Source organism: Parus major, chromosome 4 (assembly GCF_001522545.3).
Source record: "Parus major isolate Abel chromosome 4, Parus_major1.1, whole genome shotgun sequence".
Classification (NCBI taxonomy): domain Eukaryota; kingdom Metazoa; phylum Chordata; class Aves; order Passeriformes; family Paridae; genus Parus; species Parus major.
Genome location: NC_031771.1, coordinates 12054194 through 12079867, shown reverse-complemented (window position 1 = coordinate 12079867; position 25674 = coordinate 12054194). Strand labels below are relative to the sequence as shown.

Here is a 25674-nt window from a genome sequence, read left to right as displayed (position 1 = left end):
GTTGTGGATAACCCTGTGTGAAAGCATTGCCAGTTGGGGTTGTTCCGATACACAGACCTGCACAGTCCACAGCCAGACCTGAAGGGGAAGTTGTGGGAGGTCCAATCAAACTGTGGAATGGCGAAGTTTGGAAGGCATTTAGCAGCAGGCTGGTGTCCAGAGATCAGTGACATTCCAGGCTTAAGCACCTTTGTTTCTCTTGGGGCTGTAATGGAATCTTTACAGGTAAGATGTTTGCAGCAAAGTTTAGTTTGAAAGAGCTCCTCATTTTTACTTCTCATCTGTGTCACATCTTCATTTAGCAGCAAGGATAAAATGAAGGAAGGCTGTGAAGCATTGGAATTGTGGAGACAGAGGGGAGACTTTGAATGAAGGTGAAGGAAAAAAATGTATCTAAGGAAAAGCGGGGAAGAAAGTGCAAATAGGGAAAGGATACAGTAGGCTCAAAAACATCAGATTAACTGTAGTTTCTATTTGTGTGTCAACGCAAAGCCTTTAAACTGGGGGATGAGAGATTCTGACTTAGTTCTGCTATGAATATCCATCATCCATTTCAATACCTGAAATTTTTTTTTTAATGATGCAATGCTGTATGTGGCAAATGATGAGAAAGGAGGATCAAGCTTCTAACCTAGGACTGGCCATGGCAAACCAGACAAAACTTGGAAAGTACTTACCCTAGATGAGTGATCATCATGCAGGGAGGTAAAAAAACAGCTCAAGATGGCAGGACCACATCAAACTATGAAATAAACCTTTTCAGCTCACAGCGCTGCTACAAACACTTGCGTTTCAAGGGTGTTGAAGATGATTTACAGGTAGAAATTCAAAAGGCCCCAGTACAGAGGCCAGGAAGCAAAGGTATGGTGACCCATAATTTGGGGCTGCCACATGCAGATTTTTACTTCAGCTTGCAATACCTGTGAAGACATTGAAGCCTTTGCTTCAGAAGTCAAGAGTTGACCTGTCCTTCTGTTACAGGGGAGCTGTTACAGGAAGGAGCTTTAGCACACACCTGGAATGATCTTCAAAGGCTCAGAAATCAGAGGGAAAAGTAGAAGAGCTTCCTCTTATCTTCCTTGAACACAGCTCTGACCTATGCCTGAGACTGGACCAAACTCACTCTGTTTTAGAGGTGCAAATGCCTCTTCCTGGCTCATGTAGTCAACACCATGACAGGCTCATGAGTCTGGGTTTGGTTCCACAGACTCTTTCAGCTGATGAAGATCATCAAATATTTCCAGCACCTTTTTCCTTCGAAAAAATAGTTAACTCCAGTCTCACAATCCTGAAGATATTTCACTTTCGTCTGATATTAAGAAAGGTACAACAGGGACTGCAGGAGTGCATCACAGCATCTGATGGTGAGATTAAACCCAGCAGCTTTCAAGGGAAAGTGCATTGTCTCACTGATGGAAATATCCCAGCTCCCTACAGTGGGACGTGGGATCCAGGAGAAACTGAGAGGGTGACTAAGGCAAGCGTACTTCTTGCAAATATATTAGTTTAGGTTTTTTTTTAATCTTTTACTTTCCTCACCTTTACAGCTTGTTCTTTTATTTACTTTGTATAAACTATGAAGTTTTGTGGCACAGTTAGTTTCAGAAAGTTATTTTCTAGGCATATTCCACTATCCTGAATTTGAAGGAGATAAAAACCCTAGAACATGAATTATATGAGTGACCCCACCAAGGAAAACTGATTAAAAATCACCTGCTCCAAGGTGGTTTGGTGGGTGTATGGAAGTGCAGTCCTGAGCAGGTGCTCATGCTTCTGCCAAAAGCAGTGCAGAACCTGAATGTGTGTGTGATGTTGCCCTCCAAGAACACAGGTTTGTAGAGGTGAAGTAAAAGAAAACCCATAATTCATCAAAATATTCTAATATCACAGAGCTCCTCTGAGACTATCAAGGCTCAGCACATGTGAAAGCTCATTGCAATTCAGAATGTTAAAGGGGCTGCTGTGAGGGAGAAGCAACCAGGAGATTTAAATCAGGTAATCCTGAACTTCCCTTATAAATAAATTTTGGCCTAATCTGTACTGCAAGCAGCCAGAAATGCCAAGGAAACCTTTTTCCTGGTATTTGTGGGGAAAGAGAGTGTCTAATTTCCTCAGCCAAGTGACACTGAGGACCTGGGAGGCAGACAACTCTTAAGAAAGCAAACAGCAAAGAATAACAGTGACCACTGACTTCAAGGAGAGCTCTTGGGAAGATGTTTTTAAAGGCATTGCTATGGTTAAGTCCAGATTTAAGTCAGTACAATTGTAAACTGTGAACTTTTGGCCAGATGGGACAATGTTTTCTGACAGTTGAGGAAGAGTAGGAGCAATACTGCCAGGGATAGAACAGCTCAGTGCAGGAGGCAGCAGCCTTTCAAAGCTGATGTACCTCTGTGTATGGGTAAGTATGTCCCAAATGAAGGGCTGGATGTGCTGGTTACAAAAGCTACCTCCCAGAGACAAGGGCTGCCTCTCATCTGCCCATCTGGTGTAGGAGATCTCAGTCCTAGCTGGGTTTGGAGCTGAGTAGGAGTCAGGAGCTACTGTCACTCCCAGACACTCCTTTTAGGATGCTCAAGTTCCCAGTTTAGTCCACATGCTACTGAAAATCTGCTGTGCACTGGTTTTCTGTCCCCTGTCTCCCATGCTGCAGGAGACCAAGTTGCAGAACAGAGCTGCAGAATGAGCAGCTGCTGGGACTACTTGAGACTTGAGGATCCTCCTCAGCTCCTGGAGACTCCAGGCCTGAATCAAAAGAGGACTCACACCTAGAAATACCCATCAACATGTTTCTCTTCAAAGACAGCACACACATTCTATTAACTTGTAAGCATTTGTGTGGCAAATATAGAGGTACTATGAAGTTATCTTTTCAAACAAGATACAAGATATTTATTTTTTATTAAAAAAATAAATAAAGTCCTCAATCTATTCTTTGTAGAGCTGTCTTCAGAAATACCTGTCTGAATCTCAGGATAAAGTCCTTGATGCACACCACTTTTGAGGGCTGAGTTCTCACCTCATGAGTAATAGCTGAACCTCACAGAACTACTCAAGACTTTAACCTATTTCTTGCATTTTTACATGTATATTATTGCTTCTTCCAGTTACAATCTACTTTTTCCTATGAGGAAACTAACATGTGGCTTTATTAATACCTATCATCCATCTTATTTATTTCATCTACTTCCAGGTAATTATGTATAGGGTATTTCTTAGTCTATATTTGGATGGTCTATTTAGAGACGAATGGATTCCTTCCAGAATGGCAATGACCTTTTTGTGACTCAAACATTAATTTTCTAAATGGCATCACAGGTGAAATACCTTATACATCATCATAATTAACAAGATACTCCCTTTTAATGGTCAGAAATCGTGTTTTTCATAATTATAAACAGAATCCTTTCTCTCAAGCAGTATCAAGGACACAACCTTCCTCTCTGCTACAAAAACTGTTAGTTAATACCATTGGATGTACACACAGCAAAACCTACTAAAGCCCTATTAAAAAACCTTAATTGTCAGCCTAACACCGTAGGCACCCACAAAATGTAGGTTTTAGAGACATCACACTTCAGAGCTATTCAGATATTCATCTGCTATAATACGTTTGACAAGTCCTGGTTTGAAATGGACTGGCATTATAGGCTAAATTGATCTGCCTGCCTTCCTAACTTTGTTGAAGTCAACTCTGCCTGTGATTTCTGAGAGCCCAGAGAAAGTGGTAAACTGCAATCCATACTCTCTAATAAGTCCTCCTTCCTCATTGCAAATTAAGGGTCAGGGGATCAGGCACTTTCTGGTAAAACTTGGAGGAAGGCTTGCAAGGATAAAGAAGAAGTCAGGGTGGAGAAGAACTGTGTTCTATAAGAGGAGCTCCTTAAAGGAATGAAAACACTTCTCCTGTAACGAGACAAAGGACAGAAGTTCCATTACACCAATGTGAGCTCTGATCCTCGCAGATGTTACGAGCAGGACTGTGTCTGCCGAGATCAGCAAAGGGAAGTGATGCTGGGAGAGCACTGCTAATTCAGAGAATGGTGATTTTTCTAGTGCAGCAGCACTGGGTCGATACTTCAGCCGAGGACAGCGAGCTTTTAGCAGTGCTGTGTGAGCTGTTCACTGGGGCTGCCGTGACCCGTGGAGCTCTGACTGCTTCCAGCAGCTGAGAGCTTTATTCCCGGATCCTGTCCAAACAATGACGTACAGAACAACGTCCTGCCTACCCTCCTGGCCCCATTAATTTGAAGGGGGAAGAGCCTTAGTTTTTCCAATGAAAAAGTCTGCAAGGGGCTGAACAACACCTGCATTCTGCCAGACTGAGAGCTACTCATCAGACAAACTACTGGCATGGGAGACAGGTAGATTTAGCACAATAAACATAATTTGCTCCCAAAGCTTCCTGACTTTCAAGAACAGAATTCACATTGCTGTAGGATGATAAATTTCCCCTTATTTTTATTAAAAGCTGCATGATGAAAAAGTGTTAAAAAGTATGGGAGCGTTGACACGGTAGGGGATTAATTCATGTCAGTTTTTCACAAGCATCTCAGAGTTATCATGTAGCAATGGGTGCAGATTGGCAAAAAATAGTGAAAATCATGGATGCTATTTAACATAATTAGATGATAACTTTTGAGACACATAAACAGAACATTCAATTCCTGCAGAAATGTACATGGGGTTAAAAGCCATTAAGAATTTAGAAACTTGCCCTTGATAATTTGATAATTTGATAATTTGTCTTTTCTAGGACACTAGTGTAGTTTATGTTATTTTATGTACTTACTTTTTTTTTTACTACGAAGGCCAAATTCAATTATGTAATTTCTTTCAACAATATTTTGATAAAAGAAATTCCAAATATATAAAATTAGCAGTCATGCTATACTTAAAGAGATTAGAAGAGCTTGTAGGTTAACAGGATTTTAAGATATTATTTGCAAAATTGTGCTGGTTTTAGAATGTTTTTCTTACTTCATATCAATATTATTAAAATATAAGGGGGAAACTTAAGTGGTAAACAATACAGATGTTGTTTACATTTAATTCAGAGTCCTGTTTCTCTTTCTGGTTTCCATAAAATGTTTACCTCCTTTTAGCACTCAGAAAAGAGATTTGCTGCCTATGTGTGTGCATAATTGCACGTGGGAATATTTCTGTACAACTTTTCAGCCTTGCAAAAGCCTTCTAAATTAACATTGTTATAATAAACATGGTGTTCAGACAATAAAGACCTATAAACAACAGAATAAAATTATTGAGCTATTTGTGTTTAAATTGCATGTATACAGCATTTTGGATCAAAAATAGTCTAATAAGAGCTGGTTAATGATACATTTTTACTATTCTTTAACAGGGAGAAACCCTGTTGTCACATGTCAACCAAATACTTGGATTACAATGCTGAAGAAAACTGTGAATTGAGTTATTACTATGGCAAAAGCTAATGCTTGCTCAAACACCACCATAAAACCTGATTATAGGTCTAATGGACCTCGCTACAAACTCTGAGTCTGCAAACCTCCATTTAAAGAAAGGAATGGTCGGCTGCTGGGAGTACTACAGCTTTGTTTAGTTTAAAAGAAAGGGTTTGTTTTCTAATATGTGAAATTATGAATCACCAATTTTCCTAAATAAAATTCAAAGGTTCCAAGTCCCATTTTTATGTGTATTTTGCAAAGTGATTTTTGTTCTCTACTTAATGCCAACAGCGATGGTAGCAGGCTCTGAGGACTCTGAGTCCTTGGAGGACTGTGAAGACCACAGATGTCAGCGGGTCATGTGTGGAACTCACTGTCAGGATTTTCATCAGCTCAAAATGGACACAATTTTTTTACAGAGTCCAAAATCAGTGCTTCAGATTATTTAACAGAAAGAACCTAAGCAGAATTTTAGTTTACCTGATGTTGTAAAGCACAGAGCCACAGAATGGGTCAGGCTGGGAGGGACCACATCTGGTTTGATTGCATCCAAATGGATTTTAAACAAATCTGGTTGTGCTTTGAGTCCAACCTGTGTTAAAGATTGGATCAAAATTGCACCATAGTGTGCCACCAGGCTGGATCAGTTCTATTTCAGCTACAGCTGAACCCCAACCATTATACATGAACTACAACCACTGCTAGCTCTATGAATAAGTTTTCTGAAAAGGATCACAATCTGGGATTTAAATAAAACTTTCCAGACACATTTGGATCTTGATCTTACAAGGCATTGAGCATCTTGGATTCCCATTCATGTTTAATATCTTAACAGGAGAATTTTGACTTTGGAAGACATTAAGCAATGGGGGCACAAAGTAAAAACTTTCTATTCTACTACTCTTTGTCTTTTTTTAATATTTATTTCAATAACAGATGCTTTTTTTTTTTTTTTGATAATAGCATTTTAATGGCAAAACCCTAGCTGAAATTCCTACTTTGTTACACTGCTCTTCAAGGATCTTCCTGCAGTCATCATACTTCAGCTTCTGAGTCAATAAGCAGGCATCCTCTAGAATAAAAAAACAGCAAATAGAAAAATATTAAAATGTCAGAAGTTTATGTATATACATTGATATCTGCATGTTTTATATTTGGGGCTGGAATCTGATTAATCAGATTTGTTTCTGTCTCAAAGGCTTATTTCTGTAAATTAAAAGTAATTACTCGATCAAAGGTAATTAAATTCTAAAACTGGGAATATGTGTAAAAAAGACTGAGGGAAGTGTGAATTCATTAATTTATGAACAGGAAAAATATAATTATTTAGACATACTAAAACTGAAATTATGTGTAATTGCCTGTCAAAATCAGGTTAAGCATTGATAGCAATAACATTTAGTAAAAATCAGCAGATTGGTATAAAGTCTGTGGATTAAGAGCAAATACTGTACCAGGAAGATCTAAAGTCTTGGACAGAGGCTCACAGAGGTTTTGAGGCACTTGTTTCCTTATGAGGGTCTGTTATTTAAAAAAAAAAAAAAATAAAAGTGCTTTAGTGTTTAAGACTTTCAACACTTTAAATGGTTAGAAGTCCTAAATGATTTAATTGAAAAACCTGACCTATGGTAAAAAGCCACAAGAGAAGGAAATCTAAAAAACACAGAGGTGGGTCAAGTAAGATATAATCCTAGAAATACAGAACTGTCAGGGGTTTCTGCTCTCATTTCTTGCACTCCTGTGCAGCAGCTGTCCAGCAGGACAGGTCTGGGTGGGACCAGCTGGGTCCAACAAGGGAGATGCATTTGGTAGAAGATGATAGCCAAGGCAGCACTGAAAGATGGCAGGCAGGAGGAACACCATGCAGGGGAGGAATTGAGCAGTGCAGGAAGCAAGAGAAGGCTGCCATCTCTCAGTGGGGTTCTCCTCATGGGATGTGATCCAGGGAACAGGTGGCTGGGAGGCTCTGGCTTGACTCTGCAGTTCTTGACAGCCAGAGTTCATTTGCTCCAGTGACGCTGTCTCATTCCTTCCTCATTCAGTTTCCACTCCAAACTTCCACCTCCTGGCTGCACTTTCTGCTCCATTCCCAGGGGTCCTCCAGCAACACACCTCCCTCTGTGTCATTCCACCTACACCACCCCTAGGGCATTCCTCCTTATTTTGGGAGCTACTGATCTGCTTCACCTCCTCAAATGAGGAAAGCGCACATATATATCTAGTCCACCCCTGACATCTATTCTCCAAGGCTTCTGAGGAAGCCTATTTCACAACATCCCTAACCTCTCTGTTTCAGTGCTTCATAGCCTTATTGCTCAGTTTCTTCCCTAATACTTAAGATAAATATTTATTGCAATTTAAACAGATTTTTCTCTTTGTTTTGAAAGATTTCTCTTGATTTTTCTCTACCTCTTGCAGACATGAAGAGCAATGGAACATGGTCTTCTTTCACAATAACTCCTTATAGCTTGAGACACTATTTTCTTTTCTCTAATCTTCCCTTTTGGAGGCTAAGCAAACATATTCTCTTCAATATTTCCATATTACATATATATCCAAGAATATATCCATATAGTATCCATATAATATATCCAAGAGAAAGGAACTCATGTTTTCTTAACTGGATCCTCCTCAATTTGTCACTACCTCTTTGTTTGTATGGCATCATAATTTAACTCATGACCAAAATAAATCATCCAGTTCTGGTGGGGGTGAAAAATAATGTCCAAAGCAGTGTCCCTGCTGGTGCAATGTCTGGGACAGATTAAAACTACTGGGCCACTGATGGCTCAATAAAATTTATGTTTTGTCATTTCATGAGTTTTTATTAAGTATAGTTGCTAACAAGCACTTTATCCATAGTTGTATGCAAGTAAGAACAGGATAAGTAAATCTATGAAGAATATCTGAGAATCAGCATTCCCATGTGGAGTTTCATTTTGTATGAGGGCAGTGTGTGTGTTAGTGGTTTACTCAGTATTTAACAATGTAGTTATTCCAGGTGACACGACCTGAAACTAGGCCTAAAGAGGGAATTCCTTTTCTAGCAGACCAAGTCTTAAATGAAAAAAAATGTAATAAAACCTGCACAGCTCAGTTTGGTTTAGGAACTCAGCCAGTGGGAAGCAGCCCAGAAGTGCTCACAGGGATCAGAACTGCACTGTCCCACTCCAGCTTCACACCAGTGCAGTGTTACTGCTCTTTCCAGTAGATGTACTTTAGTGGAACAGTGGCTCATAGTGGGTGACTCAAGCCCAGAATGTGGCTGGGTACAGAAAGGTGGGTATTTTCAGGCAAACACACAGAAAATTGTTTCTCTGATAGCTACAGACACTGACACATGCAAGAGACGGTGGGGATGTGCACATGACAGATGGGGACTTACAGCAGAAATTGCTTTTCTCAGGCACCTTTTGGCCTTTTGCCTTCACACTTGGACACCAAGCTATTATTGGCTGATTAACAGTTCTGCCCTCCCAGCACATATTAAGCATATCAAGGATAACTTATGGACTACTGAGCCATAAATGTTTTCTTGGCATTTGTTTGGCCTATGCTATTTGGAAACAATAAAAGCATCTCATATTCATAATGATAATACATATATACCACCACAGATCACACCATCAAGCATTCTCCTTCCATCTTATTGTGCAAAATGTGGCGATAACATTAATAGAATGTAAATATAATTAATCATAATAGGATGTCCCTGACAGATTATCACTGCTGTTGATAAAATATAATTAAAATAGTCTGGTCGGATTTTCAGTGCAGCTAGAATTGGCATCTCTTCCTTCTGTTTCCATGTGTCTATCTACAGAATACTACACTTCTAAAAATCTCATTATTTCATGATGTTTTGGAAGTAAACAATGCAGACCTGCAAGCCCTTTACATTATATGATTAGTGAAAAGCCATACAAAAGAAAGAAGGCCACACCCACGAAGACTGAAGCTACAACTAACTCCAGAGAGGACAGGAATTTTAGGCACCATTCTCTCAAAAGATTATAAAGAAAATGAAGCAGATGACACCTGAGATTGCATGTCCATGTGACGGGAAAGCATTCAAATCCAAGGTTTGCATTATTCAAAGACTGTTGGACTTTATTAACAAGAATTCCACTGAAAGTTCCACGAAGTGATGATGTCATAAGAGGACTGTTGTTTCAGGCAGATGAAACTAGTTTTTAAAAAAAAAAAAAGAACATTTTTTTCAGGAGAATGACAAAAGTAAGAATGAGTGTAGCATGCATGAGATGATGACCCAGAAACCATTTTTCACTGTGTTTTCTAAATTAAAAATGAAGTAGGGTCTACTGAAAGTGGGAGGTGGTGGACTTGAATGCAAAGCAGGGGCTTCTTTGTGCACCTCCTCACTGGAACTCCCTGCTGCAGGATGCTGAGGATGCAGCAGTTTTCCCTGGGTTCAAGAAGTATGATGGCAAATAGAGGGAAAGCCCATAGCTGCTCCTATTCCTCTACCATAGCTCATCTGCTTAAGCAGAATCCTCCAACACATCACCTCACACAGGATATGGTAACATGCTGTTATGCTTTCACATGGATTCAGGTGTGTGTACAAGACTCTGTTTGCAGCTCCTGCTAATGAGACTGAACTCTGACTATAGTGTACATACAGAAGTAACAATATAAGGCAACACAGCATTTTCATTACATCTGTTTTCCTTTAGCAGAATTACTTCCATGTATTCAGATCTACCACTAGCCAATACTGCATTTTTTTGTCAATTAAGGGAGAGAAAGCAAGACTGTCTCGATGTATTCCAATGTTGGTGTAACACAGCTGATGAGATATAACCCATTATTGTATTTTAAAATTTACTAGCATTTGTAAAGGTCATGCAGCTGCTTTGAGTTATATAATCTGAAGAATGATGTAACGGTGTAGGAATAGAGATAGAGCAGAAAATAATATGACTGCCAACAACATGCTCATCCCATACTTGTAGATGATCTTCCTATGTATTTTTCTGTCTTAGTAAATGAAAATTGATGCAATGCCTTTGAAAAGCATGTTGGGCCTACCTGTTTAACCATGTATCCTGACTTGATTCACTTGGAATGGAGGCAGCTGTACTTGGAGGTTTTGTTAATATGAAGATTAATGAATTTGTACAATTTGGGCATGCAAAGCATTTCTATCAGGCATATTCCATTTAGAATAAGCAGTAAACCATATATAAGGGTTGTGTCAAAGTTTACTGAATAGGGCCCTTGGTAGCTAATGTAACATTTCTCCAACAAATCAAAGGTATTGTTCTATGCTCACATGAATATACAGTAGCCATTACCTTAAATTTAAAACTCACTGTGAGCAGCAAACACACTGTGGGGATATGAAGGCCATATTGTATCAGTGGAGTCTGCAGAGATTTTCTTCATATGGCTTTGCCTGGTTGAAATATATGTTGCAGTTGAAAGCTAAAGGGATTACTTTTGAATAGTCATCACAAAGGTTGATTATATTCGTATATCATTTAGCTGGACCCTGCAGGCTATTATTCCATTAGCTGTGCTGGCCCTGCACTGTCAAAAAGTTGATCGTATAATGTAAAAAGGGTCCATGCTATGTTAAGGTATGTGGAGTAACTTGAAGCAGTAATCTTTTAAGAGCAGTACAGCTCTGTACTTGAAGGTAGATTGCATTTAAAATAAATACCCTCAAAATGGAATAAGTACAATAAACCTACCTCTGTTTCCTATTTTTCCTTCTTCGAATAAGCTGTATGAAATTTGAGCAAGTTAATTGCACCAGGTAAGATATTGGCTACGGAGTATTTTTTCATGCTCACAGCCAAAGAACTAGACCTCAAAAATAGCTGCATCTTTACATGAAAGCCTCGCAGAAATGAGGTTTCTGGTGAAATAGTTTTGCTGTTTATGCCTCCCTTGCACATGCAAACACACACACATTTTCTTTCAGTGCTTAATAAAATGGATCTTCAGACTGTTCCATTATGTGGATGCCTTAATATTATTTTATGCTAAAGCATGGACAGCGCATTAGATTGAAAGCATCTTGCTGTTGCAGGAGGCAGAGCAATCATGGACTATCCCTAGATAGCAAATGCTCCCATTGGGGAAACAACGCCAACACGGGCTAATGAATCACGGCAGTTATTAATCACAGGCATTTGGAAAAGCCACACATAATAGAGATGGACTCTCAAGATTAGGAAGGCTAGAAAGTGGGACTGAGAAAAAGACCAAAGATCATCCAATTGCATTTTAGAATAAGTTTATGGATGAGTGTTTGCTTCAGTACAGTTATGCCTGTGCTTGCCTCTGTCTTTCTAAGCAGGCAGAGAAAGCAACAATTTAGGCAGCTCGGTTCTCTCAGCTTTCAGATCCTTGAAGGACAATTTGGTGAAAATAAATAAATAATAAACATGCACATACAAAACCCTTAGGGCTTGTGGCCTAGTTGGAAGTGAGACAGTGCTTCTTTTATTAGACAAAGTTGTTTAATTTAGATTGTAAAAGCAAGAGTTGGTTCTCTTTCAGTACACCATATATATTATTCAGGGCAATGAATGAGTCTTTACGAGTACAAATGGGAGCCTTTAATGAACTACAGCAAGCACTTGAGCAGGTAGGTTTCTCTGAATAAAGGCTTCACAGGTGGGCAAGTTTATGAATGAGAAAGAGAATTTATTTTATAAGCTTTTGAAGAGCCTACTCAGACTACAGCACTATAAGGAAAGTGCAAGGCTTTTCTGATTTGGGTGAGAACACCTAACAGGAGTATAAATTTTTTCCTGACTAATAACTTCCATTATTCACTTATTCATATAACAGTTCTCAGACAAATTAATATTCCTCTCTTACATAGTTTGGGTGTGTTCTAGATGTTTGTACAACAATGAAAACCACTCTTGATCTTACATTTTTCAGTTCTGTGCATTGTTATACATTCATCTGTGATATCTTTTGCAAAAACCATTTGTTGAATATAAATTTTAAGTAACAGCTCTATCAGGCCAAATTGTTGACTGCAGAAAGAACACCAAGTATTTTTCTCAAGGCCAAAATATTACACCATGTCTTTTGTGTATCTGGAAGTTAGAGATCACAAGAATTCTACACAAATATTGGCAACACGGAAAAACAGCTTTGGAAAATTATAATCAAGAAGATCACTTCAAATACGAAGAAACCTAAACAAAATCACTGCCAGTTTTTAGCTTATAGTTTTTCCTTTACCATCAACAAATTCTACATTAAATCCAAACTCTTAGCTTAAAATTTCACTACAGCATCTTGTACAGTTAGCACAAGTTAGGCAGTACAGGCTCTACTCTGTACTTGCCATTCAGTGTCTTGACACTTTCTCAAAGTTTTCCAGCAACACAAAGCAGGTAAGCATCTGCCCAGCTGGTTAATCAAAGTTTCTACGGTGCAAAGTAGACAAACTTTACAGAGTGGAATTCCTAAATGGCCTAGAGAAGGGTTTCTTTTCTTTCAGCCCCCATCCAGATGCAGAATGATCACAACTGGAAGCTACTTGCTGTCTCCTAAAGACAGGACAAGTCCTGGGGGGACCTGCTGAGAAAGTAAACTTCAGAGCAAAGGGTGTCTGCTTACTCTTGTGGTAGAAGCCAAACTTGCATTTGGCCACCCTGAGGGGCTGGTGAGGAGAGAACACACAAGAAGTATAAAAATGCTCTATCTCTGCCAACATGAGCTATCACTAAAGATTGAGCCTGAAATCTACTCAGAAATCCATATGAAAGGAAACCCTTACCTTGCTCACAGAAGTGGCATTTTATTGTCTCAAAGAATGTCTGCCAGTATTTTTAGAGGCATTCCTATAGACTTTTACAGAAATGTCTCTATCTCAAAGATATATGTATCAAAGCTTTAACACACATCTTCAGAGTTATGAATGAAATCTACTCTCATTGCAAATGGCAAAGAAGCAGTAAGTGGGCTGATGTTTCTGACAACAGATTGGTCATAACAGAAGCGGCATACTTGTTCCTAAGTACAGGAATTTTTTTGCGTGCAGAATTATCATGGCTACTCCACTATAAAAAAAAACAAAGTCAGGTATATTGGGTGCTCAGTAAATAAATACAGTACAGTAGCTGTGAAAACACAGATTTCAGGCACAGTGGCAATTCTGACACCAATTTATAAAAAAGCCACTACACTGAAACATTTTTGTTGTCTTCCCCCAATTCATTACAGCCCTTGTACTGTAAACTGTAAATTAAAATCCTATTTCAAGTAAAAAAGTTTGAAAAACTATTTTAATTGTAAAATGAAAGACTCTACTGGAGAATCTACTTTTTGCATTTACTGTGCAACTTTTGTGTATGACTACACATAAAGCCTTTTCCTTTTTCCTTTTCTCAGACATAGTACAATTTGTCTGTTAAGTATTTGGTATAAAGGCACAATTAAAACTTGCAAGACAGCATAGTGGGATGGTTCATACCTGCCTTTTGTGAACACCACCTTCTACTCATTGAGCAAAACACTGAGGAGTTGCTCACTGGCAGTGTGTAATATTTATTTCCAAATATGCAGCTTGATGTGTGTTCAAAGGACCTGACTGTCACAGAGTGGTTAGCACCCCCTTCTCTGAAATTCAGCTTCTTCAAAGGTGTCCCAAGGGAGGAGAGCTGGAAAACAGATTACTTAAACACATCTTCTTGCTTAACTGAATGCCATGATCATGCCATGAGGTTCAAATACAGTATCAGACTACTCTGACTTAAAATATCTCTGATTTTAGCTCTTTTTGCTTTATCTCTGTATTTTGACATGAGCGTCCTGTGTAATTTTATTGAGAGTTTCTTGTTCTGCAGCTTTCATTCTTTATGTTGTGGTTTGGCTCTGCTGTTTTCTGGCCTCTAAAAGTTTACCTCTCTTCTCATAACTACATTTGTAAGAGCACTTTTTCATGGTTGAGACTCAGCATCTCCAGTGATGACTCTGCCTGGTAGCTTGACAACTGTTTGTCATCTGAGGTCTCTAGAATGCAGGATTTTTTGCCTTGCAAACTGTCTTCCAAGAGTTTAGCCAAAGGTATCACCTGGGTACAGAAGCAGAAGCCAGTGAAGCAGAGAAATCCCAGCAAGGCACCTGCTACAAGGGAAAAAGGAATGCCATGGAGATTTTTTTTCTCCTTACCTGACTTTAGCTTTACATCTTCTAAGGCACCTCAGGCATGACTGCATCCTCTCTGGCTGAGGACATGCAGGGAAGTGTCTGGAAGATGATATTCTTTAAAAAGAAGGTATGTAATCCCTTATGGAAGCATTGATTTTCTTGTGACTGAGCTTGTCTGGGGAGGATATTGCTCCCCTCTAAGACTGAAGCAAAGTGCTCCTACTTATCTTTTAAAAATAACCAACAAAACCAGCTGCTGGAAATAAAGGTTTATGCAAGGTCCTTGCAGCAACACGTGCTGACTCTCATGTGCTATGAGACATGCCTCTACCATGGGCACTTGGGAGAATCTTTGGGAGAATCAGCCTTTCTTGCTGATTTTACCAACAGATTGAGACCATACAATCAGAGATCAAACCTAATTCTCTTCACCAGGCATTGGGAACAATACCTTTGCTGGCCACAGCAACACAGGGTGTTTAGTTTCTCCCTCCTGGTTTTTGAATTTATGGCCATGTTCTTCCAGGCAACATGTGACAACTTGAAAGGCCACTACTTGTCTTTACAGATAAGTAGAGAGCTCCAGCTTCCACGCCAGTCACCCACTTCTTTTGATGAGAAATAGATTCGCATGAAAAAAAGATTACACTGAAAAATGGAAATGGATTTTCTGTTTTATTAGCAGTAGCACAAGACTTGTGAGCTACTTTAGAAAGTTACAGAACTACAGAGACTTTTAAGAAAAAGCCAGCAGAAGCTAGAATTTAAAAATAAATGCTCTGGCTAGTCTGGGCCCAATTCTCAAGGGATTCAATGCAGCTTCACTGAAGTTAGCATGGTTATGTCAGCTTTGCCAAATTGCTTCAAAACAGATCTTTTTTAGAAAACATTTGACTTCAAAAATTCTAAATTCACTTTGAATTATGCCATACCAGTCACATTGTTTTGCTATAGGAACAGCAGAGATTAGAAGCATGCAGCAGCAAGAAAAATATCTTCAAGAAGTAAAAGATGTCACCCTGCCACTCCGCTCCTTGACCACAGTGATGACAGTCACCAGCAGGTACTCCCAGTGTGGAGCTAAGTTAAGTTAAGTGGGTATTCCCACTTAACAGAGCTGAGGGGAGGCATGGACTTCTAGGTGCAAGGGAAAGAGAGCAGCAATGAGTGACCTGGCTTCTTTTGGATGTTTTTCCACAACCACAATGCACGGGGAGAAAAGGAAACAGGGTTATTTAGATGTTGCTGCTCAGCTCTGTCCCTCACAAAGGCACCAGTGGAAGTGCGGGCACACAACAGCTGCTGCTGGTTTGAAATGCTCTCCTAAGATGAGAGAAACCATACAAAGCCACCAGCTGAGAAACAGGGAAGGAATTTTTCCCCAAGACACAAGTCTGATAGGGATTCTGGCAGATATTATTTTTTTATAAACTGTTCCCACAATTGAGGAAATCTGTTATGAAATTATCTTAGATTTGAAAATATCATAGCTTCCCCAAAATCACAGTCAATGAATGAACGGTGAACTTGAGATGATTTCAGGTGTCTGAATCTATTACAGACTGGGGGACCCCTTGGCTGTGCCATTGTGCCCCTTCATGGGAGGATGTGAGAGTCTCTTTGGAAGCTGGGTAAGTTCCAAGCACTAGGTAGAAGACTCTGGGTACCAGTAATTTGGTAATTAAACATCAATCTATGCTCAGATGAATATTTGGTGCTTTGACATCAGGTCTTCCTATAAAAAACAGTAACTGGCTTAAAATCCATGCCTGGATCTGTATGTCATGATCAAACCACAGTCCTACCTCATAGCAAAGCTCACAAGGTGTAATAGACAAAATTAATTTCTATAAATTGGAATAAGACAGCTCTACTTAGAGGTTTCAGCATCTCTAGGTCACAGGCAAGCCTGCCAGGCATGGCAGTGGGTAATAGCCCTGGGAAGGTTTACTTGCCCCACTGCAAGTCTCCCTGGTGGACTGTTTGCTGTGGTTCTATTTAATTCTTAATCTCTGCATCTCTGTTTAATTCCTAGCTGCTTTAGAGACCTGTTGTAACACAGCAGTTAAAAAAATATATTCACATGTACTGCCAGGCCTCCCCAAAGAGCACTAACTTGACACGTAGGCCGTGACAGCTGGGCTTGGACTACTAAGAAATCTAATCCAGGGTTTCCATCATCTCAGTTGTTGCCTTTCTTTCATTACAGTTTGACTCAGCCCCTAATGGATTCAGCTTTATAAAATCAGAAAAAGAGGAAAAGAAAGCAATTTATTCATGTTTCACTAGAGCTCACAGAAGACATGAATTTTCTCTAAAAATGCAAATTATTTTGTGCCACACAAGTGAGACTGGGCAGCTAAAGCTCTTAGAGGAAGGGTCTTTCCCAGGGCTAATGTTTTTATACCCAGTGATTGAATAAATCGATCCCTTTTTTATCACATCTCTTCTGCTCTCCTTTTTCTTCAGAAGAATGTAACCAAAGGTGCCAAAGCACTCTTTTTAATTCTAAGAAAACTGATTATGCGTGTTAATTTTGTTTTTAATCCCAGACATATCAAAATAAACACCACAGGCATGCGTAGCAGAAATCAATATCTCTTAAGCATCAAGTTAGTAAAAACAAGGATTTAGTAAGAATCCAAGTTGTAAAAGACTAATGTACAAACTAAGCCCTTATTTATGTAATGTGTCATTATACAAGCTCAATATAAACCTGAAAGAAACTATTCCAGAAGAACAGAAATGGTTTACTTGCACTGCATCAAAAATGACCCCATAAGACCTCCTTTACTGGGCTAGCCCAGATATTTAATGTGAACATATGTTTTTAAAGGATTTCTTGTCTTATGTCCAGTCATTCTTGTTAATTCATGGGACAGCATACTGCAAATGTGCTTTTTTCTATGTTACATAAAGCAAAAATTACATTTAACAAGTGCAAGGTTGGTCATAAAAAATAAATAAAAATAGACTCTTAAAAGCTGGGAAATCACAAAGTGAAGCTATCAGTCATTCTTATTGAGAAGGGTGAGGACAATGTGAAATAAAACTTGCACATCTATGAAGAGACATTCCTAATATGCCAGTACATGCCTGTTATTTCCCATTCTCTATAGTTGCTTTCATTGGCCCAATATTTCTTCCTTTAGGGTAAGCTGCAGTGCACGTTTGATCTGGATTCCCTTTCTAGTCATTGGCTTCCATTTCAATAGTAATTAAATTAAACAGTTTGAACCTACCTGCAAATTTGTTTACTGAAAGAAGAGAGAAGTCAGTTTTTGTGTGTTCTACTTCTGGGTAAGAACCTTAAACTGCATGTTTGTTTATCAGTAGTGTTATTTGCTTATATAATTGTTTAATATGCTAATAAAATAACTTTCAGATTAGTTTTCAAATAGTAATCCAAATCTAAGTATCAATTTTTGCACCTTATCCATATGCAAAATAATCAGACCATTATGATGAGTATTTAGTTCTCTACGGTTTTAGTCCTTCCTGAATGCAGAGGTGAGAAGCAATACCACTTCAAAAAAAGGAATATTCTCTTCTTTGCTGACACTAAAAGATCTCAATCTTGCATCCATTAATTGAACTTTTCTTCCAAGAGTTGGTATAAGATAGCATTCAAAAAGAGGAATCACTCTGTCTCCTAGGATGTTGTTATTTTAGAGACCCCTAAGTTCACCTAGATCAAAAATATAGACATCTCAAATACACATTTCCTTTATATATTTACATTCAAATTATTATTATTTTTAATGGCAAAGTAGCTTCACAATTAACAATTACGTAAAAGGCAAGTTTATTATGATTTTTTTTTCTGATTTTGTAGGAACAACATGTCACAGATAAAAATAGTTACAACTCAGTTCCCCACAAGCTTTTAAGCAATGCTTTAACAAAAAAATATATTTTTATAACTTCATCTGAAGTTTAATCTCACAAATGATTTACAATTCAATAAAGACAAGAGCTTTATTGAATGCCAAACAACTGGCATCTTAAAAGTAGTTTTAGTAGAGAAGTTTAAATTATGAAATGAGAGTTTATTTTGAAGAGTTCTGGATCTGTTGATGGACAACTAAATTTAGTAAGACAATGCTAATTAGTGATTTTGTATATAATATATTTGTTAAGGACATACCTATTCATCAAAAGTAAGTGTAAACAAACAACCTAATATAAGCCAAACTGGTTCAGGTCTAGACTAAATCCTGATTGTAAAACTTTCTAAGTCACTTTCTTAACCACGGGGGGTATAATAGCAATCAAAGTTTACATTTATACCTACGTACTTTTATGTGTTTTTTTTATAAATGTATGTCTTCACTATATACAGACAGTAAACAGAAAAAAACAGCAGTCTTAGGGCACTGAAATAAAGGTTTAAAAGTTAAGCTGTTGAAAAAAGGACATTAATTTTTTTGTAATTTTTTTTCCAGACATTTAAATAAATCATGACATCTTAATTCAAGCATACATCATACACTTGTGAGAAAATATGACCTGGCAGAAATGTAAAATGCCAGCTTTGAAGATAATTTTGAAAGCCTCACACAACACACCACAGAGCACACACATTGTGTCTGCTGAAATTTCCAAAACAAGCCAGCAAGCCTAGAACCTTTCAGGACTCCTTCAAAAACTGAAGAAAAGGCAAAAATGAGCCACAAAGGATCACAAACTGAATTTTTTAATATTTCTTTCAAATCCCTGACACTACCTTTTGGGCTACTAGGTAAAACTTTCAGAACATACAACTCTTTCCATCTTTAAGTGCTGGTGCTTTCTACTGTTTCACCACATTTATGCATTCCAAACTAATTCTGTTTCTCCCTTTCCCTCAAGTACCCAAAGCCTTCCAGGACACTTTCACTGAACTATTCCCTCCATTTGTTTCCCCAAAGAGAATGTTCTTCCAATATCTAATGCAGTGCTGTTTGCCTGATTCTGCAGACAAGTTAAAGCAATATCCTTGAATAAGCCTCTCTTTCTATTCCCATTTCAGTTCGGATGTTATCTCTAAATTCAAATAATGGCACTTTGCTATCAAATCAAACTTCATCTCTAATCATTTAACCAGTGCTGTGAGAAGAGAAGAAGGAGTGAAGTCCCTATCAGGAAAGCATTGCAGGGAAAAGATGAAAGAAAACTCTGAAGACAGCAAAAATGTGAAAAGATGATGAAGGGAAAAAGAGTGGAAATGGTCATTAACAATACAGATTTTATTTTTTTTCCCCCCAAAAAACAATGAACAAGACAATACAGGGAAAACCAGTAAGTGACTAAAAGTTTAGTAACCACGTGATGTTGTATTCTGTCACAGAGTACTTGGGAAACTTCCCCTGAAATTTGAAAATGCAAGAAGGAAGGTACAGATGTCCCTAATATATAGCTCTCAATTAAAAGCAGAATCAGGGCCTCTATAGGTTGACACAACTGTCAGAAATTCTCCTGGATAGCCCAGGAGGATTGTAGCTGTTTTGCAATCACTCTGTATCCTCCTCATTTGCCACTGACACAGAAAGCTGCTCTCTGCTACACCCCACAAACATCAACTTGAACCCCTCACTGCACCTATGAACAGCTGATGACTCCCTGGCTTTAAAGTGAACTCTAATGTGAACTTTCATGGTGCCAAGATATCAGAGAGAATTTTCTAAAATACAACAGCTGGAAGTTTTCAGGGCATGGGCATACAACTTAACCCAGTGCTTTATTTTATGATGACCACACAAAAATAAGAGAGCACTGATATCAGGTATCACATCTCCACAGACTGCATTGTTTTCCTACATCTATTTGTGTTCCTAAGAATGAAATAGTGGGAAAAAGCACAATTACATATCTCTTTTTTTTTTTTTTCCCCCAGAAAAACAAACACACCACAAACAAGTTGAATGAGAACTCTAGGAATAAAAGATAACAGCAGAAAGGCAAAATGTATTCTTGGGATAGTGGTCACTAAAGAAGACTTCCAGCAGAGATCAGCATTTTTGTTATCTAGATAAGAGAGGAACAGTCCCAAACCAAAACATTGTTAGAGTAGGATTAGAACAAGCTGAGAAATCAATCAGGCAAGAAAGTAGTATTTGCTCAAGAGGTTTAAAGGACATGCAACAAAGGTATTGCTTAAAATCAGCCTCAGTAGAAAAGCGACATGAAGCGCTAAACAAGACATTAATTAGAACCAAGAATGTGCCATGGGAGGAGAGACCAGTAAAAATCTGACTTTCATACCAGGCAAATTAGCTACAACTCTAAGAAAGGATATGATCCTTAAAAGTAAATTAAAATGTTATAATGAGGAAAAGAAATCAAGATCGTTTTTCTAGAGGTCTGCTGAGGTTATTTTGAGGAATACAAGAGAACTGAATGACTATTACCTGGTTGATTAGATTCCCAGAATGCTCCAGATATCTTCCCTGGATTAACAACTTGTTAAAGGTAGAAAATAAAGATAAGAATAGATGGATTGATTTTCATTATGAGGAAACATCAGTAGTGAATTCAACAGGGATCTAAGGCAGAATTTGTACTGTAAACATTTTAAAAAAACCCCAACAACAACTCAAAATGTTAGTGAACAGGGTGACAGAACCTACTGCTGACAAAAAATTATACAGGGTGATCAAAATCAAAACTTTAAGGAACTTCAAAAAGAGTTTATGACTGGGCAATAAAACATCAGATAAAATTCAGCATTGATAAATGCAAATTGATGCACGTATGTAAAATGTCCTTTATGCACAGGGAGATTGGAAGCTTCGGCTTGATAGAAAGATGACTGACAGCAGGATATAAAGAGATGTATCTATTTTCATGAGTGCCATGGAGAAAAAGAGTGAGAAATGATAACTTATTTTCTTAGAGCAAATGTTGAGGGGTAACAACTGAAGCTGCAAAACAATGGGCTAAGGGCAGATCCAAGGAAGTTGCATTTTAGCTGCCAAATTCAATGGGGTGCTTTGGCTGCCAGTTATGTAGCAGAAACGCACTGGAGAAGTTCATGGATAAATACAGAAAAGCCTATTATATATAATGGGACCTAGACTCACCTTCTTCAAGAAGTCCCTTGTTACTGAAGATATGGAGAGAATACCACACAGAGCTCTTCCTCCCAAATTTCCTGTTTTTATATTTTTCCCTAATCTATTAGCCACTGCTGGACAGGCTCCAGGCCAATCAGGCCTTTGATCCAGCCTACTACAGTCTTTTTTCCATACATCATCTTAGTATCAGAAAAGCATAATTATGGAGATTAGAGAAGGGTTAGCATAAAAAACCTACAGAGAAACACTTCCAATTGTTCCATGTAGGAAAGAAGACTTAAATGACCTCTGCTAAACACTACCAGGGGTTTTCATCACTCTCATCTTTTGGTGACTAAAACTCATTCTATAAAACTTGATATTGTCTGAACATAAACATCTATTTCACTTTCATTCAGAAGCTACTAACGAACGATGGTTTGGGAGTGCTGATCCCTCCAAGCTATCAAAAGACTATTTTTCCTTGCAAGGATAACACTAATTCTGCCTGTGGTGCTAATGTAAAAGCATTCAGACTGTTTATCTATGCTTTTAGCAACAATAGAACATATCAGCATTGCCATGTAAAGACTGGATGCTAAACTGTCACCTCCACTCTTTACCCAAGATCTGGATCTTGTGCTGTATATACTGAAACTGGGAGCACACCAGTTGTTAAAAACCCCAAGACAAGCACTGATATTTACAAACAGGAGCACCATTTCCTAGAGTGAGAGGAGGTTGCTGGCTGGTCTTCAGCTTGCAGATCATCTGCAGCTGCCCTGTGGGAGGACAGTTTTTATAAATAAAATATTTGGGAACAGCGGTAGTTACAGCAATATTACAGAGTCCAAAAAAAGATATCAAAGGGCAGTGTTGCATGTGTTGAACAACAAGTCTGTGGGTTTTCTTTCCCCAAACAGCTGTATACTTCTATACTGTGAAAAATAGAATTTTAAGGTAGTTTAAAACACCATACAAGTCACATTTTTAAAAAACTGGTGGCATTGTTTTTGTGTACACATGGAATTAATTTTACCCATGCAATTATCTATGGTTGTTACAATTTTTATGTACTTTGCTTACATGACTTGATGCTTTTTCTAGTAACTCAGAAACTGCCTTGACTCCCCACTGATGTGGGAATAAGCCCAATTCCTATGTGTTTATGCTGAGGTGGGAAGGACTTAGGTAGGTACAGGCTTCACATTTTCTCTGCTTAAAAAAATTATAGCTTTAGGATTTGGGTAGTAATATGGCAATGAAAAACCTTCTTCCTCTGCTATTCTTTGTCATGTTGAACAGACACAATTTACTGAAACTTGTGTTTGAATGAATATGCTAAATAGTTATTGGATAACAGGTTTATGATACATTTATCCTTTACATTGAAAAAAAGTGGGATAGACCAGAAACCTGCAAAAATGTACAAAAAGAAGTTCATCAAAGCCTGAAGAAAATTCCACAACACAGAGTATCTGCCAGACACAGAGGCAGGAATACAATGTGATACACAATCTCAGTTCTTTGTAAACAGAACATTACACTGAGCTGATTGATGTGAAAGGCACAGGTGATCCCACAGCACGCTTTGGGATTAAATATTACTACCGGACCTGTAGATCATTCAGTAAAACCTGGCAGAGGTTTTAATCCTTGCAAGTATTGTTACTGCATCACTGTCCAGACTTTCAGTGAGACAAATAAAAATATCTGGATTGATCTTGCTGTTTCTTCCTATACCATGTCATTTTCTTCAATCAGAGGCTCTAAAATACAGTGAAGCCTCGATTTTGCATGATCAAGCATAACTGTGGCAGCAAGTTTTGTCAGAATTTTATGGAAAACCCTGAGATTTTTAGGATTACACACTATGCAAGTATGAGTTGTTGAAAGACAATAGTTTTGTAGGCAGGTTTGAGTCAGATTTCTCAAAGAATCTCTGGATTTCATTACACTATTGGTATCAGTATTTAAAAAAAAAAAAAAAAATCTGGTTTTCTCTGACATACTAATGTGAAAGTGTTTGGTTTGGTTCTTAACAGTTATTGTCCACAACTGAGCACAACAGCATTGGTCACAGAAGGCTTGGACATTAATCTTTTAAAATCATGCAATTTTACTTATTACAAAAATTAATATGTAATATGTAATGTAATATGTAATATGTAATTTAATTTATTACATAAAATAATATGCTCACAAAAAAAAAGGTCTCTAACAGTTTTTGGGATGAATGTGTGAGTGATAAGGTTACCCCTGTGGTTTCAGTGGTGCATTTCTGTAAAACAGAGTCACTGCTCTCTCTGTCCTTCTAGTAATCACAAAATCTTCAGAACTAACCTTTCCATCTAAGCTTCCACTGCAGATTTTGTTTCCTGCATATATTTCAGAGCTGAAATAGGAACCATACAGAACATTCCTGGATGACACTATCTAAGCTGAATGTCAAAGTCGTCTTGTATTGCTCTGGGTAGGGTGTAGGAGTCGGAGAAGACCTTAGCTAGGCATCATCCCTAAAGAGGGTTTTTGTTGTTGTTTATTTTTTTAGCAGACTTGTGCCTGTTGTTCCCCTTTCACTTATTCTATCTTTGGTGTAGTATAGTATACATAATTTAAATAACCAGGGAATCTCTCTGGGCTCAAAACCACCTGCTGGCTTATATTAGCTAATTAATGGTGATTTATCCAAGTTACTAATTTGAGTGGAGCTGATTGCCTTTAGGAATTTTGAGAACGTTGTAAGAATTTTGATTATAATTATGCTTATTTGATGGGCAGTCTACTTAAAATACTTAAAATAAAAATTGCCTGCCAGATAATTTTTAACTGTGCCAAATGAATGATTCTGTGCTGTTTTCCTACTCGAGATCATGTAATCGGGTAGTTTGTTTACTCTGATGCTCAATTTCATCTTGGTCTGACTCCCTGTGATTTTCTCTTTTCTATCAGCATTTATTTGCCTAGCTTTGAAACAATGACTGCTTGAAAAATAGTCCTGATCTTGAACCTGTGGAGCTTAATCATTTTCACAAAAACTAATATAGCAGATTCATTTTAGCCAAACTTCTCTGTCATGCTGACCCGATTCCCAGGGCCTGAAAGTGTGAATTTAATGGTGGTACAACGTCTGAGGTAAGAATATAATAGAAACCTCTCAGCAGTATATCTATTGGATCAGTGTAATTTCTTTTTTCTCTACTGGTCTCAATGTCTCTTAAGGCAATCTAGTCTGCAGACAGCAAAGGAGACCAGCCTTCTCTTTTATTGTGATCCCAATGCTACTTATACTAAACAAAGAATCAAGTCCCTCGATAAGGTAGGCAGTAGACATAAGCACATAATCCTAGAGGAAAATTTACTCTATTAAAAAACTTATTCTTTTGCTGTGAATTCAAGAGGATGCTACTTGGAGGTCTATCCTGAAGAACAGAAGACAAAGTTATTACAGCTTAGCTGTATTGCTAATTCTTTTTAACATTTTCCTTTTAAACATTAGAGATAAGGATATTTTTATCTTAATGATTTTCAGATACTAAAAATGAGAATTATACACTGTATTCTCTGGTGGTAGATATGTTGCCTTCCAGAGCACATTTGTAGATGAAAATTCAACAGAGCTAAAATACTTCCCCAAACTGAAACAACTGTTTCCAACGTAACTCAAGCATGATCAATTCTACTTCTGGTAGATTTACTGTCATAAAAATATTATTATTGTGCAAATTCCTTCTACAAAAACTTCTGTGATAAAGGAAACTTAGGATGTGATTCAGCATAAATGTGATCTCACAGGTTTTTCTTTATACAAATCTTTCTGTTAAAGCCTTGCCTGCTTGCCTTGCTTGCCTAAGGAGGTAGAGGAAATTGTAGACAACTTTCCTAAAAGTCTCATTTAATTTTATATGAGAAAGTATTTGAGAAGCTATAATTTATGGAAAGTGTCTTTAAAACTGTATTTCTCCATTTAAGCATTTAATTCCACATCTTTGACAGAAATCCAAGAAGTGCAAGATAATAAAGAACGGTCCTGGAATAATACTGCTGTTCAGAATCAGAATCAAGTGTAC

The 25674-nt window shown here is 38.0% G+C and overlaps 1 protein-coding gene across 2 annotated transcripts in view; it reads right to left on the bottom strand.

Annotated features, from left to right (window-relative positions):
• Nucleotides 1–4487: 4487 nt before the first annotated feature.
• TTC29 (tetratricopeptide repeat domain 29) overlaps nt 4488–25674 on the bottom strand; it is a 117217-nt gene continuing 96030 nt past the window's right edge. For both annotated transcript variants that reach the window (XM_015623585.2, XM_033513846.1), the window contains 2 exons: nt 6881–6947; nt 4488–6498 (listed from right to left, as the gene is read on the bottom strand). In XM_015623585.2, coding sequence (XP_015479071.1) covers nt 6910–6947 — 38 coding nt within the window. In that variant the 3' untranslated portion in view covers nt 4488–6498; nt 6881–6909. The remainder of the gene's footprint in view (nt 6499–6880; nt 6948–25674) is intronic.